General features: G+C 50.8%; 1 protein-coding gene across 2 annotated transcripts; it reads right to left on the minus strand.

The window, feature by feature from the left end:
- Window positions 1–1,889: 1,889 nt before the first annotated feature.
- mat2b (methionine adenosyltransferase 2B) lies at window positions 1,890–14,708 on the minus strand. 2 transcript variants are annotated; one of them, XR_004413465.1, is made up of 8 exons: window positions 14,527–14,668; window positions 9,446–9,640; window positions 7,568–7,682; window positions 6,679–6,831; window positions 5,643–5,836; window positions 5,163–5,276; window positions 3,280–3,640; window positions 1,890–3,090 (listed from the first exon to the last, which is right to left on the minus strand). XR_004413465.1 is itself a non-coding variant. In XM_033029691.1 (7 exons), exons 1-7 carry the CDS (start codon window positions 14,587–14,589, stop codon window positions 3,470–3,472), a joined length of 1,005 nt encoding a protein of 334 aa, XP_032885582.1. In that variant the 5' UTR covers window positions 14,590–14,708; the 3' UTR covers window positions 1,890–3,469. The 2 variants fall into 2 exon arrangements, 1 of the variants encoding a protein (XP_032885582.1); XM_033029691.1 differs by having other exon boundaries at window positions 1,890–3,640; window positions 14,527–14,708.
- Between the last annotated feature and the right edge of the window lie 3,559 nt (window positions 14,709–18,267).

Below are 18,267 nucleotides of genomic sequence, written 5' to 3' on the forward strand. Positions count from 1 at the left end.
TTGGCTTTGGCAATTCAGAGGAAAGAAAATCCCAAAGCATTTTATATTATAAATAAGAGGATACCCGAGAGAAGGTAGGACTGCTCAATGATGAAGAAGGGAAATTGTGTTTCAAGTCTGGAGATGGAGGCAAGGTATTAAGAGTATTTTGCACATGTTTTCACCAAGGCAAAGGACATGGAGGACAGTGTGGAGAATACTATGCCCTGAACTCGGAAGTTGCCTGTACAGTGTTTGTACCAAAGATCATAGAGCGGATCTATGATCTTTGGTTTGTACGTTCTCCCTGTGACCACGTGGGTTTTCTCCGGGTGCTCCGGTTTCCTCCCACACTACAAAGGCGTGCAGCTTTGGTAAAATTGTTAAATTGCCCCTAGTGTGTAGGATAGTGCTAGTGTATGGTGTGATCATTGGTCAGCACGGACTCGGTGGGCTGAAGGGCCTGTCTCCGCGCTGTATCTCTAGTCTAAAGCTTCTGTCAGACTGTTAAACCTAGGCATGTTGTCAGGGACACACAGCAGGAGCCTGGGCATCAGACCCACGTGACCCTCCTCTCAGATCCAGCACACACTGCACGTCTAGGGAAGATGGCTGAGCTTACCCTTCACCACCATTGGTGGTAGACACAATATAAATTTATAACATCTAGGAACAGAATTAGGCCATTCGGCCCATTGAGTACTCTGCCATTCAATCATGACTTACCCTCTCACCATTCTCCTGATTTTTCCTCGTAACCTTTGACAACCTCACTAATCAAGAACCTATCAATCTCCAACTTAAAAATACCAAATTACTTGGCTTCCACAGCAAGAGCAGGAAGGCAGATTATTATCTGAATGGTGTCGGGTTAGGAAATGGGGAAGTACGAGATCTGGGTGTCCCTGTACATCAGTTACTGAAAGTAAGCATGAAGGTACAGCAGGCAGTGAAGAAAGCTAATTATATGTTGGCCTTCATAACAAGAGGAGTTGAGTATAGAGGTCCTTCTGCAGTTGTACAGGGACCTGGTGAGACCACGCCTGGAGTATTGTGTGCAGATTTGGTCTCCAAATTTGAGGAAGGACGTTCTTGCTATTGAGGGAGTGCAGCGTAGGTTCACAATGTGGCGGGATTGTCATATGTTGAAAGAATGGTGCGACTGGGCTTGTATACACTGGAATTTAGAAGGATGAGAGGGTATCTTATTGGGACATATAAGATTATTAAGGGATTGGACACGCTAAAGGTAGAAAACATGTTCCCATTGTTTGGGCCACAGTTCAAGAATAAGGGGTGGGCCATTTAGAACGGAGATGAGGAAAAACGTTTTTACCCAGAGTTGTGAATCTGTGGAATTTTCAGCCTCAGAAGGCAGTGGAGGTCGATTCTCTGGATGCTTTCAAGAGAGTGTTAGATATAGCTCTTAAAGAGAGCAGAGTCAAGGGATATGGGGGAAAAGGCAGGAATGGGTTACTGAAAATGGATGATCAGCCATGATCACAGTGAATGGCAGAGCTGGCTCGAAGGGCCGAATAGCCTACTCCTGCACCTATTGTCTATTGTTGTCTGTGGCAAATAAAAATCCACAGATTCAACGCCTTCTGGCTAAAAGAATTCTAAAGGCAAATCCTTTTCAGTTCCAGGTATCAGAGCGTTGGAAGCAGGATGCCAGAGGCCACTCAGCCACTCTAGCCTGCCCCCCCCCCCCCCCCCCCCCCTTCCCCACACCGTCCACCATCTCTCGATCCCCTCAATGTTCAGTAATATATTGACGTCCACGGTGACAGACAATCCGCCACTCGAACTAACAAGCACTCCCCGATTTTGTACTCAGCTCCCAGTGAGGTAAAGACGTCCACAGTCGCCCGCCGCTGAGGTGCTTGTGGTGATATCAGCAGTGAAGCACAGCTATAAAAACATTTTTATTGAATGACTGTAAGAAGAGTTGAGAACATCAGAGGGGGTTGTCACAAAGTGGACCACAGTAAATCAAAATGTGGAATCTCCGAGTTCCTCAAACTACAGACAAGAGACCGGAGTCTGGTGATGACGGCAGGAGCGAGTGTGGTGGGGGAAATACAAGCAGCAGGAAAGTCAATCTTCAACAGCGAGAAGCGGCAATGCGTTGCTGTTTGGCAACGCGGGCAGTGCATCAGAACAGGACGGGTCCGTTCTGGGGGGAGGGGGAAGACGCAGTGCCACACCAAGCCCGGGAATGCCAGCGGTTCCCGTGTCTGTACCTAGGGAAGTCCGGCCCCGGCACCTGGAGAAAGAGCGGTAGGGAAAGGCGAGGGGACTGGATTCTGAGAGGGACCGACGCCGAGACGTTTGGCAGGACACCCTTTGGCCGGTCGTTCTCTGCTGACTTGTGGAGAATTTTCTTCATTGACCATCCGAGTCTCCAACCTGCTCCCCATAGGGCTGGAGCTCGGCACTGCGGAACATCAGAGAGGGTGGACTATCAGCTGGGCGATGAGCAGTGGCGCCGCGGCCGAGGGTGGGGGCCTGATGGACGGGCCGCGCACATGGGAGAGAGCGACCGGTGTAGTCTCACTGCCAAGCGGGCTGGCTACAGGCTGGCGAGAGGAACCCCAACCGGAGGCTTGGGACTGCGAGGGGAGACACTGAGAAGCATTTACATCTCACAGCCCCCCCCCCCCCCCCCCCATAGGTTCAGATGCGCTGCATTCGTTGGAATGAGGACATGGACGGGGATTGTAGCGAGGTCAGAGGGTGGTCTACACTGAGGGGAGACTGAGGCAGACAGAGAGGGCGGGACCATCCGCTCCTCACTTACACAAGCAGCCGAAGCAGCCACTGCCAAAGCCTTAGTTCTGGCGCCGGGAGAGGGGGGCGAGGGGGGGAGAGAGGAGTGCTGACCACTGCACAGGGCAGCAGAAGGGCAACAGAGTGGGCGTACACTCTCTCTCTCACTGCGGACGGCGGTCAGGAGCGGGCCGATAAACCCTGACCTGCAAAGGGGCGAGAGGGCAGGGAGCTCCGACTGTCCCTGGGATGAGAGGTGGGTGTGTCAGTATCTCTGTCTGTGCGTGTCTCTGTCAGACCGTGTGTGTCTGTGCACCTATGTAGGTGTTTGCATGTGTGCGTCTGTCTGTGTATCTGTGTTTGTGTCTGTCTGTCTATGGGTAATAAATACTGTGTAAGTATTTGCGTGTGTATGTGTGTGTCTGTCTGGCTGTGTATGTGCGTCTGTGCCTGTCTTGAGTATGTGTTTGCGTGTCTGTCTGCATGTGCGTCTGTGCCTGTATGTCTGTGTATGTGTTTGCGTGTGTGCGTTTGTCTGTCTGTGCCTGTATGTGTTTTCGTGTGTCTGTCTGTGCCTGTCCATGTGTTGCGTGTCTATCTGTCTGAGTATGAACGTTTGTGCCTGTCTGTGTCTGTGTATGTGTGACCCAGACGGGCCATATCCATGGTGTGGCAGTGAGTAGCCGGTGCAGCCCCTCCGGCCACCGTGCCGCCCCACTGGTCAGTGGAAGACCGTCTGTTGGCACTGCTTGTCCCGCAGGAAGGGCCAAAGGCAGCGCCTCACACCCGCCCGGAACGGCGTCCTGTGCCCCAGCCCCATCCTCTCCAGACGCGAGCAGTCCAGGCGGCAATCCCGCGGCCTCGCCGTGCCCTGGGCTGGGGGCTCTGTCACCTGGGGGCGGCAAGGGGGGAGAGGTAAGGAGAGAGGTGTAAGGAGGGAAGGAGAGGGGTATGTTGAGGGGGATGAGAAGGGAGGGGGGGGGGGAAGAGGGGAAGGGCAGAGGTGAGATGAATGGCCCGTCAGAGATGAAAGCCTCAGTCAACGGCTCAGTATCGCACGACGCTGGGGTGAGGATGGGATGTCACCACCCCCCTCCTTCCTAAAACCACCACCACACAGCTCATAAAGCAAGTGTCGCAACCGAAAGGAAAGACGAAAGGAATTAGTGTAGGAAGAAACTGCAGATGCTGCATTAATCCGAAGATAGTCACATAAAAGCTGGCGTAACTCAGCGGGTCAGGCAGCATCTCTGGAAAAAAGGAATAGGTGACGTTTCGGGTCGGAACCCTTCCTTAGACACTGTCTGAGAGATGCTGCCTAATCCGCTAAGTTACTCTAGCACTTTGTGTCTATCTGCGGTTCCTTCCTACACACCTCAATTCATGTTCGGGACAATTGACAATACTTTCTTCAAACATGTGCCCCACGCACCCTTTCCATATCCCACACCATTCTAAACTGGAAAGGAGATGAACAAGGATGTTATCGGGTCTGGAGGCTTTCAGCCATAAGGAGAGGATGCAGGGGCTGGGATCTTTTTGCCCTGGAGCCCAGGAGACTGAGGTGATCTTATCAAAGAATATAAAATCAATATTGGAATAGATGAGGAGAAGGCAGGAGAATGGGGTTGGGAGGGAAAGAATGACTTGATCGGCCAAATGGCCTAATTCTGCTCCTATAACTTATGGACTTAGCTAGTCTTTTTCCCCAGGGGTAGGCTGAAAGTCTAAAGCTAGATGGGTCAGTCTAGGGTGAGGGGGGGAAAGATATAATAGGGACCCGAGGGGCAACTTTTTCATTGCGAGGGTGGTGGGTATATGGAACGAGCTGCCAGAGGAGGCAGTTGAGGCAGGTACTATAACAACATTTAAAAGACATTTCGACAGGTACATAGACAGGAATGGTTAAGTGGGAATGCAATAACAAGAAACTGCAGATGCTGGTTGATAACAAAGATACACACAAAATGCTGGAGTAACTCAGCGGCTCAGGCAGCATATCTGGAGAATGTCTGATGAAGGGTTCCGACCCGAAACGTCACCTATCCATATTCTCCAGAGATGCTGCCTGACCCGCTGAGTTACTCCAGAATTTTGTGTCTGTCTAAGGTTTAAAGGGATACAGGCCAAACGCAAGTATTTGGGACTAGGGTAGATGGAGCATCTTGGTCAGCATGGAGGAGTTGGGCTGAGAGACCTGATTCTATGCTGTACAATCCCATAACACAGGTACATGGATAGGAAAGGGATATGACCCAAACGCGGGCAGGTGGAACTAGTGTAAATGGGGCATGTTGGGCCTGTTTCGGTGCTGTGCTATGACACATCACGGCACTGCACGGGTGCTACACAGCAAGGTTTCCAGCGGGGAACACTGCAGGATGCAGCGCCAAACAACACCCACACACACTTACCGGGCGCAGGTGGGCATTGGGGAGTCTGAAGACGTCTGCCATGGTGCAAGCCATCTGGAACTTGGTCATCTGCTCATTGCCAGACCAGTGGAAAACCCCACTGACCGAGGAGTCCTGTAGGGAGGTATTCCGCATCAGCAGAGGGACCGCACAGTAAAGCAAAGCAAGATTCCAGCTGTGATAGTTTACAGTCAACTGTTCTCCCTCTACCCCCCCATCTCTCCCCCTCGCTCGCTTCCCCACTCCCACCCACCTCCCCTCCCTCTCTCCCGGGTGGGGGAGAGGGAGGGGATCGGGGGTTGGGGCTCTACTCACCCACAGGTGGTGCTCGGACAGCTGCTGACACACCAAGGCACGTGGATGGGGATTGAGTGATGGGGGGGGGGGGGGTGAGTGATGGTATGGGGAGGGGAGGGGAGGTGAGTGACGATGGGGGGGGGGGGGGGGGGGGGTGTGAGCGTTGGAGAGGGGGGCACTGACCTGTAGCCATCGCTCGGACAGCTGCCGGCACACCAGGGCCACATCGGCCACGTGGGTGGGGTAACGTTGCTGCCAGTGGTCTACGCTGGCCATCCGCTCGCACCCCTGCACTGGCCCGAAGAGGATGGTCACCGCACTCTCGCCCAGTTCCTCCACCGGCCCGTACAGCACCGGCACTCGCAGCACCGCCGCACCTGTGGCAGGGAGAACGGCAGTGAACCCCAGGGAACGCACCCCATAGTCTCCCCCGGACCCAGGCGCCCCACACTCTCCCCCAGCTCCTCCATTGGCTCCTACAACACTTTGGTGCCGGGGCTGGGAGATCAGGAGTGACCCCTCGGGCTCACCTACCCCATGCCCACTGACCCCAGGTCTCTCCCAGCTTCTCCGCCAGCTCGCCCAGCACTGGGAATCACAGCACCACTGCACCTGCAGAGGGGCAACACACTCCCTGACATATGTACCCCACAATCTCCCCAGACCCACGTACCCCCCTCACAGCACTCCCCCAACCATAACCCCACCTGCCAAGCCAGTCCTGGGGGTCAGGACCCTCTGCTAACGATAGCAATGCATAAGGCACTCCCATATTGTGTGTTTGCCACCCTCTCCACACTGCATCTCCACCCCCCCCCCCCACGTCAACCCCCGCACCTTCCACTGCAACACCCCCACCGCTCCACTGCACCTCCAACACCCCTCCCCTTCACATCGGTGGTGGGGCCCATGACCCTCAGTTAATGATGAACACTGCATAAGGCACTCCCCCCCATTGCATGGACTCCTCCCCCCTCCCCCTACTGCACCCCCACCCCTCCCCGCACAGCAGTGCTGACAGCCAGGACTGTCAGCTAATGATGAACACTGGACAAGGCATTCCACTCACCCCACCCCCCCCTTCACTGCCCTCACCATCCCACCACACCCCCCCTCCCACAACTGCTCCCCCTCACAACCCCACCCCCCCTCCACAGCGGTGAGCAGTGCAGAGTGCTAACGGTGACCACTGCTCAAGACAGCTCTGCTCCTGCCTCACCGGGGTGATTGTGCAAAACCTGCTTCTCCCCTTCCAGCTTGGTTTTGCCGTAGAGGTTGAGAGGGTTCGGAGTGTCGCCTTCCCGGTAGGGAGGGTGTGATCCATCGAATATATAATCTGTGCTCAGGTATATCATGAAGGCTCCGATTTCAGCTGAAGGGACCAGAAAAATGCTTTAGTTAAAGTAACTATTTTTGACTAATTGGTTCTATTAACATAAACATTTGGTTTTAGAGTCAGAGTCTACTTCATCTGTAGTTCATGTTGCGTTGGGAGTGCAGCCATATAATCCCTCCCACCGTGTCCATGTCAACCATCGATCACCCGTTCACACACGTTCTATCTTTTCCACTTTCACATCCATACCTTGCACTCAAGACATCCACTACCCTCTATGTAATAAAAATCTTGCTTTGTAAATCTCTTACAAACTTGCCATCTTTCACCTAAAATCTATACTCTCCGGTATTTGACAATTTCATCCAAGGAAAAGACGGACTCTCTACCTTATCTACGCCTTTCATATTTTATATACATCTATCAGATCTGCGCTCAAGTTTGTCAAATCACTCCTTGTAGCTAATACCCTCAAATGCAGGCATCATTTTACAAAGCCTCCACATCCTGTAGTGGGGCAACCTGAACTACACATAATACTCCAAATGCAGCCTAATCAAAGTTCCTATAAAGTTGCATCATGACTTCCTGACTCTTATATTCAATGCACCGACCAATGAAGATGAGCATACTGTCTACAGATGTTGCCACTTTCAGGGAACTGTGGACTGGCACCGTCAGATGATAATTTGTACATCATCAGAACGAGTTGCCCAGTCGGTCAGCGGCTGACCAGTCAGCGTGAAGTAGCCAAGGCCACGAGCTGTACTACCTGCTTCCCTGGCGAGGCATCCCGAGCTGCTGACGTTCAGCTGCCTGGCGTAATCGGGCCGGTTTTCCACCACGTCTGGTCTTCGCTCTGCTGCGCAGTGAACGACAACCTGCGGCTGAAACCGATGAACACAAGAGGCCAGGTCAGTGTCCAGACTATCCCTCGTATACCCCCTGAAGGTGACCCTTCATATTTAACCCCATTTTATTCTTCATGGAAAGTATTCAAGTGAATGAAGAGGGTCCCAACGCAAAACATCACCTATCCATTCTCCAGAGATGCTGCCTGACCCGCTGAGTAATTCCAGCACTTTGTGTCTTTATTGGTAAACTAGCATCTATATTCAAGAGACTTGCCCAGTAGTCTAGGCACACAATCCAGGAGTTGGGAGGTTATGGTACAAGCTGGCCTTGTGTGGGTCACGGTGCCAGGTTTGCTACTTGGCCTGGCCAAGTTGGCCATTCATGCGTCATGGCACCAGGCAGAAGAGGGCTCTGCCCGAGCCCACTGCCTGCCCCTTTTCCTGAGTTACATCTGTGCCTGGGTGTCCATGGAAAAGAACACATGGTATCCACAGGCACGATGGGAGGTTTCCGGGACCATTGGGCACCGCGGGGGCTTGACTGTAATCTGGATCAGGATTGTAATATAGTAAATTGATGTTTAAGTGTAAGGAATATTATGGTGGGCAATTTGTTATAGTGCAAATAATTCAATAAATTTAACTTAAGTTAAAAAAAAAAAGACAGTGGAGCTCTCCCTGCACCATCCCATCACATTCCCAGGGTCAGACACAGTATGAAGCTCTCTCTACACCATCCCATCACACAATTCCAGGGTTAGACACAGAGTGAAACTCCCTCTACACTGTCCCATCATACACTCCCGGGCTCAGACACAGAGCGAAACGCTCTACACTATCCCTTCATACACTGCTAGATGGACTGGCTTCTTTTATTTGAACATCATAGCAGTGAATTTCCGATCACACTATTTGGGAGAAGCAGGGAGGCTCCTCCTCGATGTTTAGTTTATTATTGTCACATGTACTGAGGCACAGTGAAAAGCTTTGTTCTTGTGTGCTATCCAGTCAGCAAACAGACTAGATATGACAATAATCAAGCCATCCAGTGTACAGATACAGGATAAAAGAAATAATGTTTAGTGTGAGATAAAGTCCAGTAAAGTCCAATTAAAGATAGTCCGAGGAGCTCCAATGACGTAAATGGGAGATCAGGACTGCTCTCTAGTTAGCGATAGGATGGTTCAGTTGCCTGATAACAGCTACAAACCATCCCAGTCTGGTGTTCCAACACATCCTTTTTCTTCAGAGATGTTGCCTGACCCACTGAGTTACTCCAGCACTTTGTGTCTATCTTTGGTATAAACCAGCATCTGCAGTTCCTTGTTTCTCTGGCACTGCCATTATGCTTGCTGGTGGGAACTGTGGGCAAATTGGTCATAGCCTTCTCCAATCTACAACTGGCCCTGACGTGCTTTCTTATGTGAAAAGCTCTGCAGAAACACACCCCTCTCCATGAGCTGGCACATCCCCTGATCACACACCAGGAGCACTGCAGGAACAGACCAGTGCAATGCACCGCCATGGTCTGTACTTGCAGGTTCTGCACATGACGTGGGCTATCCCACCATCCACAACAGCCTCTGACCTCACTCTAGGCTCTCCAACTCCCCGCCCGCCCCCCCAAAAGTAAGTACCCCCAGAACAATGCCCACTCATCCCCGGCCCAGACGAGATGTGCCCCTTTCCCTCTCCCGAGCCCACACACAGCAGGGACCTGGGCCTTCCCTCCATCAGCCCCATGCACCTCTGTCCTCAGGACACCCAGCAGCCAGTAGAACCTCTAGGCCCCGCACCTTAACGTCTTGTATGATCCTCCGCACGGCCCCTGGGTCCAGCAGGTTCACTGTCTCGAACCGGGGCCGAGCCCTCCTGTAGGCACAGCCCACTGCATCCCAGTCGTTCTCCAGGAACTCCTTGTGCACGGCCCGGCCCAGTAGTCCAGAGGCTCCGGTGACCAGTACCCGTCGGTCGGGAACGTATACATCCTCCTTCAAAACAAGACTACAAAGGTCAGTTCCGGCTGCAAACAATGGGCAGGGGTGCTGTCGCCAGCAGTGACACCCCCACCCCCTCCCCAGTCCCCACCAGCGAGATCCACCCCCAGCAAACATATCCTCACAGGGGTGCGCACACAAGATTTCAAATAGTGTGTATACATGATCATAAGACATAGAAGCAGAATTAGGCCATTCAGCCCATCGAGTCTGCTCAGCCATTCCATTGTGGCTGATCTATCTTTCCCTCTCTACCCCATTCTCCTGCCTTCTCCACATAACCTTTGGTGCCTTACTAATCAAGAACACATCAATCTCCACTTTAAAAATACCGAGTGACTTGACTCCACCGACGTCTGCAGCAATTAAATCCACAGATTCACCACCATCTGGCTAAAAAAACTCCTTATCTCCTTTCTGAAGGTATATCCTTTTATTCGGAGGCTGTGCCATATGGTCCTAGACTCTCCCACTGGTAGAAACATCCTTTCAATATTCAGTCTATCCAGCCCTTTCATTATTTGATAGGTCATCCTTCTAAACACCAGCAGGTACAGGCCCAGTGCTATCAAACATATCAAGAGTCATAGAGTAATACAGTGTGGAAACAGGCCCTTCGGTCCAACTTGCCCACAATGGCCAACATGTCCCAGGTACACTATTCCCACCTGTCTCCAAACGTGTACTATCGATGTACCCGTCTAATTGTTTCTTAAATGTTGCGATAGTCCCTAGTCATCTACCTTCTCTGGCAGCTCGTTCCATACACCTACCACCCTTTGTGTGAAACAGTTACCCCTCAGATTCATATTGAATAATTTCCTCTACACCTTAAACCTATGTACTCTGGTCCTCGATTCCCCTATTCCATTGCAAGAGACTTTGTGTATTTACCTGATCTATGCCTCTCATGATTTTATACACCTCTATAAGATCACCCCTCATCTCACTGCGCTCCAATTTTGGGACATCCGGTGGCACTGTTGATGGCTGCCTCCGCCTGCAGTCTGTTTGTCTTGTTATCTTTTTTATTTTTAGTATGCTTAAAATATGTTTTTTTTTTTTTGTATTTTATGTGGAGGAGGGGGGTAAGATAAGGGGAAAAACGTCCTTCAGTCACTTCCTGGCGAGGATGCGACTATTGATCGCTCCCTCGCCCCACTCCTCGCGGCCTTCCCAACTGGATTGGCGCTGCCTTTCCTGCCGGGACAGGACCAGAGCTTCAGCATCGGCGGCGCAGTGCTGGATACATCCCTCACCTGGGATCGCCGTTTGAGGCTCCGGCGTGTTAGGCCTGCTGCAACGACATCGCGGAGCTGTGGTTTGCGGAGCTCCCAACGCGGGCGGAGCTGACCAACATCGCAAAGTCCTGGGACCTTTTGCCGGTGGCCGCCAGCGTTGAATCTCCGCCCAGCTCGGCCTGTGGACTTCGGGAGCCGCGGATTCCGGTGGGAGGTGGCCGATTCAGAGGTCTAGGCCACTGAGGATGTTCTTCCGCCCGACATCGGGGTTTCATTGTTCCCGGCAAGAGGGCCTGAACATCGGGCCGCCCATAGTGGACTGCAGTGGGCTCGGGAGGCCATGACCAAGTGTGAACATCAGGGAACATCAGCGAGCAGGTTGACTGGACTTTGGTTCCTTCCCTCACACTGGGGAACTTTGGTGGCGCTGTGGGGATGTTTGTGTTGTGGACTATTGTGTTCTTGTTTTTTTTTTAAATTCGTATGACTGCATGGGAAATAGCATTTTGTTGCTCTTACTTGATGACAATGACAAAATTGAATCAAATCAAATCAAAGAAGAGTCCCAGCCTACTCAACCTCTCCCTATAGCTCAGACCCTCGGGTCCTGGCAACATCCTTATAAATCTTCTCTGTACCCTTTCCAGCTTCGCTGTACCCTTTCCAACGTCTTTCCAATAACATGGTGCCTAGAACTGAACACAATACTCTAAATGCGGCTTCACCAACGTCTTTTATAACTGCAATATGACCTCCCAACTTCTATACTCAGTACTCTGATTGATGAAGGCTAATGTGCCAAAAACCTTTCTGGCCACCACATCAACCTGCGACTCCATCTTCAAGGAACTATGTACCTGCACTCCTAGATCACTGCTCTACAACACTCCCCAGAGCCTTACCATTCACCGTATAGACTTCCGAAAATGCAACACCTCACATTTCTCTATATTAAATTCCATCCACCATTCCCCAGCCCACCTGCCCAACCGATCACGATCCTGCTGCAATTTTTCACAACCATCTTCACTACCTGCAATACAACTCACTTTTGTATCATCTGCAAATGTGCTAATCTTGCCATGTACATTCTCATCCAAAACATTAATATAGATGACAAACAGCAACAGGTCCAATACGGAACCGAGGCACACCACTAGTCACAGGTCTCCAGTCTTAGAAGAAACCTTCCACCATCACACTCTGCTTCCTTCCATGACGCCAATTTTCTATCCATTCAGCTAACTCTCCTTGGATCCCATGCGATCTAACCTGCCAGAGCAGCCTACCATGTGGAACCTTGTCGAATGCTTTGCTGAAGTCTATATATATAGCAAGGATATTTTTGCTATTGAGGGAGTGCAGCGTAGGTTCACCAGGATAATTCCCGGGATGGCGGGACTGTCATATGTTGATAGAATGGAGCGGCTGGGCTTGTATACTCTAGAATTTAGAAGGATGAGAGGAGATCTTATTGAAACATATAAGATTATTTGGACTCGCTAGAGGCAGGAAACATGTTCCCAATGTTGGGGGAGTCAAGAACCAGGGGCCACAGTTTAAGAATAAGGGGTAAGCCATTTAGAACGGAGATGAGGAAAAACTTTTTCACACAAAGTTGTGAGTCTGTGGAATTCTCTGCCTCAGAGGGCGGTGGAGGCTGGTTCTCTGGATGCTTTCAAGAGTGAGCTGGCTAGAGCTCTTAAAGATAGTGGAGCCAAGGGATATGGGGAGAAGGCAGGAACGGGGTACTGATTGTGGATGATCAGCCATGATCACAATGAATGGCGGTGCTGGCTCGAGGAGCCGAATGGCCCACACCTGCACCTATTGTCTATTATAAATTAACAACTCTGCCTTCATCAACCTTTTTGGTCACATCTTCAAAAAACTCACATCAGATTCGTGAGACACGACCTCCCACGTACAAAACCATGCCTCATACGATAACCCACATCTGCAGCCTCTGTGAGTTCATGTTCATAAGTTATGGAGCAGAATGAGGCCATTCAGCCCATATAGTACAATGCCATTCAACCATGGCTGATCTATCTTTCCCTCTCAACCCCATTCTCCTGCCCTCCCCATAACCCCTGCCACCCGTACTAATCTACCAGTTCATCCAGCTGATCGTACGTTGCTCCAAAATCTAGAATCCACAGTCTCCCAAGTCTGGATTCCAAATTCTCCTGCAGCCAGTCTATGAGTATCCCAGCAGGAAGAGGATGGATTACTCGTCCCAGAGGAGGAGAGCAGTGCCAACCAAAGATTTGGTGCCAACAACACGCGAGCAGGTCTCAACGGTTAAAGTCATTGCAAAATATCCAGTCCCAGCACATTCATCGCTGCTCCAGGATGCAGAGTGAGACTATGCCACACCCCAGTGGCCAAAACAAGCTATCCCTGAGCCAAAGGCAGAGCTGGACATAGGTTCCAGAGGCTGGGCATTTTCGGCAAAATATTTACATTTAAATCTATACCCATCAATGGTAAACATTACCAGATGCTGAAGTGGGTGCGAGTAAATTATTTGACACATCTAATACAGTGACTACTCTTTAGATTTTAGAGATACAAGCCCTTCAGCCCACCGTGTCCGTGCCGACCAGCGAGCAACCCATACATTAATACTATGCTACACACTAGAGACAATTTAAAATGTCACCAAAGGCAATTAACCAACACACCTGCATGTCTTTGGGTTGTGGGAGGAAACGGGAGCACGCGGAGAAAACCCACACGGTCACAGGGAGAACGTACAAGCACCGTACAGGCAACACCGTAATCAGGACAAAACACAGGTCTCTGGCACTATACCCATTGTGCGTAAACAGATAATCAGATGTGTGTGAGAGTAAACTGCTTCACACTCATCTAATACAGTGACTACTTGTGTGAGGTACTTCAATGTGCCCATTCCTGCTAGACAGTTAGATCCTGGCCCTCTTGAAGTGAAATGCAGAGGATGGGGGTACGGTGGGAGTTGAGCTTTGGGTGTGGTGGCAAATGTCGTGGAGAGATGGTTGAAGAGAGAGCAATGGGCAAAGCTTCCAAAACCTAACAACCAAACTACTTCACAGTGCCGCCTCAACGACATTGCGGCGCCCCCTCAGTACCACCCTCCCACAGTGCGGCGCCCCCTCACTGACCCTCCCACAGTGCGGCGCCCCCTCAGTACTGCCCCTCCCACAGTGCGGCGCCCCCTCAGTACCACCCCTCCCACAGTGCGGCGCTCCCTCAGTACTGCCCCTCCCACCGTGCGGCGCTCCCTCGGTACTGCCCCTCCCACAGTACGGCGCTCCCTCACTGACCCTCCCTCAGTACTGCCCCTCCCACAGTGCGGCGCTCCCTCAGTACTGCCGCTCCCACAGTGCGGCGCTCCCTCACTGACCCTCCCACAGTGCGGCGCTCCCTCAGTACTGCCGCTCCCACAGTGCGGCGCTCCCTCACTGACCCTCCCACAGTGCGGCGCTCCCTCAGTACTGCCCCTCCCACAGTGCGGCGCTCCCTCACGACGGTTCGGCCCTCCCGGCCTAGCCCCAGGGCGGGACCGTCCTGAGGCGGTGTCGGGGCCGCCGGGGCCGGGGATCGGGGCCCACTGCTGCAGAGGCCGGGGTGCGGGGACGGGGCATGGCGTACCTCGACCAGCCGCACCGAGCCCGGGCTGAAGTGAATGGTCAGCTCCTTCTCCTTGCCCACCATGGCCGGGCACCGCTGCTGCCGCTCGGCTCGGCCCGCCCCTCGCGTCCTGATCGACGGCTCGGTCCAAAGATCCTATAGGGCTCGGTCAGCCTCTGTGAGCCCGCCTTCCGCCGCTGAGTGACGTTGCTTCACACCAATCAAATACTCGGATTGTCAGCCGCCTCTTCCTATTCGCCCATGATCGTCACCTTGGCGATGGGCCGGCCAATCACATCAACGGGCATGACAGGACCCCGCCTTCAAAACTACGTCAGATTGACCGCGCTATAGGCTCGCCCTCTGCACGTGAGTGATGGACGCTCCACCAATCAGCTCGCTCTCCGCAGCTTTGCACCGCCTGCCGGAAACCTGTTTGCGGAAGATTCACTGCTGCTGCGGGAAACATAGAAAATAGGTGCAGGAGTAGGCCATTCGGCCCTTCGAGCCTGCACCGCCATTCAATGTGATCATGGCTGATCATCCAACTCAGTATCCTGTACCTGCCTTCTCTCCATACCCCCCTGATCCCTTTAGCCACAAGTGCCACATCTAACTCCCTCTTAAATATAGCCAATGAACTGGCCTCAACTACCTTCTGCGGCAGAGAATTCCAGAGATTCACCACTCTGCGTGAAAAAAGTTTTCCTCATCTCGGTCCTAAAAGATTTCCCCCTTATCCTTAAACTGTGACCCCTTGTTCTGGACTTCCCCAACATCAGGAACAATCTTCCTGCATCTAGCCTGTCCAACCCCTTAAGAATTTTGTAAGTTTCTATAAGATCCCCCCCCCCCCTCAATCTTCTAAATTCTAGCGAGTACAAACCGAGTCTATCCAGTCTTTCTTAATATGAAAGTCCTGACATCCCAGGAATCAGTCTGGTGAACCTTCTCTGTACTCCCTCTATGGCAAGAATGTCTTTCCTCAGATTAGGAGACCAAAACTGTACGCAATACTCCAGGTGTGGTCTCACCAAGACCCTGCACAACTGCAGTAGAACCTCCCTGCTCCTATACTCAAATCCTTTTGCTATGAATGCTAACATACCATTCGCCTTCTTCACTGCCTGCTGCAGGAGCAAAGATTATAGAGGAGCTATATCTATAAATCTTTGGCCAGGAGGCTCAACGCTGCAGCGGACGGGAACCTGTGTCAGGATGAAGTGCGTAGCGGGGAGCCACGACTCAGTTACCCATGGCTACATCCAGCTGTGGAGGGAGATGATGGGCAGTGGGAGCCTGATATTTTAAAATGTTTTTCAATAAAGTCATAGAGCACGGAGAGGCCCTTCGGTCCAACTCGTCCCTGCAAAGAAAAGCCCCATCCGTGCTAGACCCAAGAGACAATCGAGACTGTTTAAATGTCAATAGGGGGGTTGCACGTAAGGTCACTGGGTCATAGGGCTTGACGCACGGAGCCGCTCAATCCATCTGGAGGACATCTTCCGGTATATGTTATTAATGCTAGAAGCGCGTACTTTCCTACCTGTTAAAAACCGCCAAAATGTTTAATATCTGCGCTGAAAAAAATAGTGGAAGTCGAGGTAAGTGTGAGAGACATGTACCCAACTTTAGAATTCCAAAAGTGAAGCGAAATGAAGGTAGAGAAGCGAGAACTGAAGGGACTACAGCAGCTAAAGTGCTTGGTAAACATTGGCTGTGCAGATATCGGAATTGAAAATATTGGAAATTATCGCGTTTGCTCACTGCATTTCATCAACAGTAAGGCATTATTTATGTTTTTTCTTGATTCCTTTGGTATCTAAAAATTCTCAGAAGTAATAAATCTGGCTGTAAATTTTTCTTCGGATGCGTTTTCATTTTGTATGTAAAAACCCACGGGAACCATGGGTGATTTAAAAAAAATTTACAGCCAGATTTATCACTTCTGAAACTTTTTAGATGTCAAAGGAATCAAGAAAAAACACAAATAATGCCTTAGTTGATGAAATGCAGTGAGCAAACGGCCAATGTTCGCTAAGCACTCTGGCTGTTGTTGTCCCTTCAGCTCTCGCTTCTATCTACCGTCATTTCTCCTCACTTTTGGAATTCTGAAGTAGGCTAAATGTCTCACACGCTTATCCCGATTTCCATAATTATTACAGCGCAAAAATTGACAATTTCAGCGGTTTTAACGGGCCCGCTTGATTCTTGGTCCTCCAAAATATTCCAAATGGAATTTAAACTGGAGGTGGTGAAGGAAGGGATGGAAACATTTGGCGTAGCGTAGCACCAGTACGGGTCATGGGTCTTGACCCGACTGCCGTGAAACCTCCCTATATATACCGAAATGGCCAAGGATAAATGCCAGGCTAGCCAGCAACCCTTGCACAAAGCCCTTGGAGGCAGTGTCTATAAGAAGATAGGGAATTTTATAGACACACAAACCCTTTGGATTGGTTTAGACATGGGGTGAGATTAGTTTATTGTCACATGTACCGAGGTACAGTCAAAAGCTTTTGTTGTGTGCTATCCAGTCAGGGGAATGATAATACACAGGCCACCAAGTCCGTGCCAACCATTATCCCACTCCCTACACACTAAGGACAAGTCACAGAGGTCAATTTACAAACCTGCATGTTTTTGGAATGTGTGAGGAAATGCAGTCACATGAGGAACATGCAAACTCCACTCAGACAGCACCCAAGGTCAGACTTGAATCTGGGTCTTTGGCGCTGTGAGGCAGCAGCTCTACCAGCTGTGTCACTGCCTCCTCTTGCTTCTGATGCAAGTAAATATAGTCTAGTTAGGCTAAGTTCCCGTTCATACACCTGCATTATCCTGCCTGGATAATATCAGCAATACAGGAACCCACACTTCACAAAAATACTCCACCCAGTTCCCCGTGGATTTCACACAGTTTTCTCTCATGGGCAATTATTTGGGCTTTTATGAGTTATTATAAGTTTTCTCTCATGGGCAAATAACCTGATGTGTATTCAGTGTAAAAAGATCGCCAAATAGACCAAGAATATACTTAGTTGTAACATTTCATATGATAATTACTGACCATCGACAGCTCAGGACTGAGCAGCATTCTGGAAGTGCCCAAGGGAGTTTTGAGGAATAGAGGGACAAGTCCAAGGATTCCTGAAGGTGGCAGTACAAGCACAGGATACTAGCTATTTTTAGCAGGAGAGAGTACATGAGAACAGAATCCTTGGAATAACATTAAAACAAACAGAACTGCTGGAAGAGCTTAGCAAGTCATGTATAGGACATAGAACAGTATCGCACAGGAATAGACCCTTCAGCCCACAATGTCTGTGTCAAACATGACAAGACCAACTCTCATCTCCCAGCGTCTGTGGAAAAAGAAACCAGGTGACAAGGAACACTAGTACTGAGCATTAGCAAATAATTATTTTGAGGTCGGATCGTCAGGGCGCCGAGCAGCTGTGCTCAGTCTACCACCACTTTAATTCTCAATCCCATCCTCATTCTCACCTGCCTGCAGCCTCCTCCACAGTCAATAATGAGGCCCAAGGTAGATCAGGGGAGCCACATCTTACTGTAGCTTTGCAACTCTGGAATGATCACCAAATTCTCCAACTTCAGGTAAACTGTTTCTCCCCATTTCCCATCATAAAGCTTATATTCCTTTCTCAATGCACTTCTTTAAGAATCCCCAGTCACACACTATCCTGGTTCAACTTCCATTCTTTCATTGTCCTGTACCTCCCTCTCAATGGCATGGGCCAC

The sequence above is a fragment of the Amblyraja radiata genome, chromosome 11, assembly GCF_010909765.2.
Source record: "Amblyraja radiata isolate CabotCenter1 chromosome 11, sAmbRad1.1.pri, whole genome shotgun sequence".
NCBI lineage: Eukaryota > Metazoa > Chordata > Chondrichthyes > Rajiformes > Rajidae > Amblyraja > Amblyraja radiata.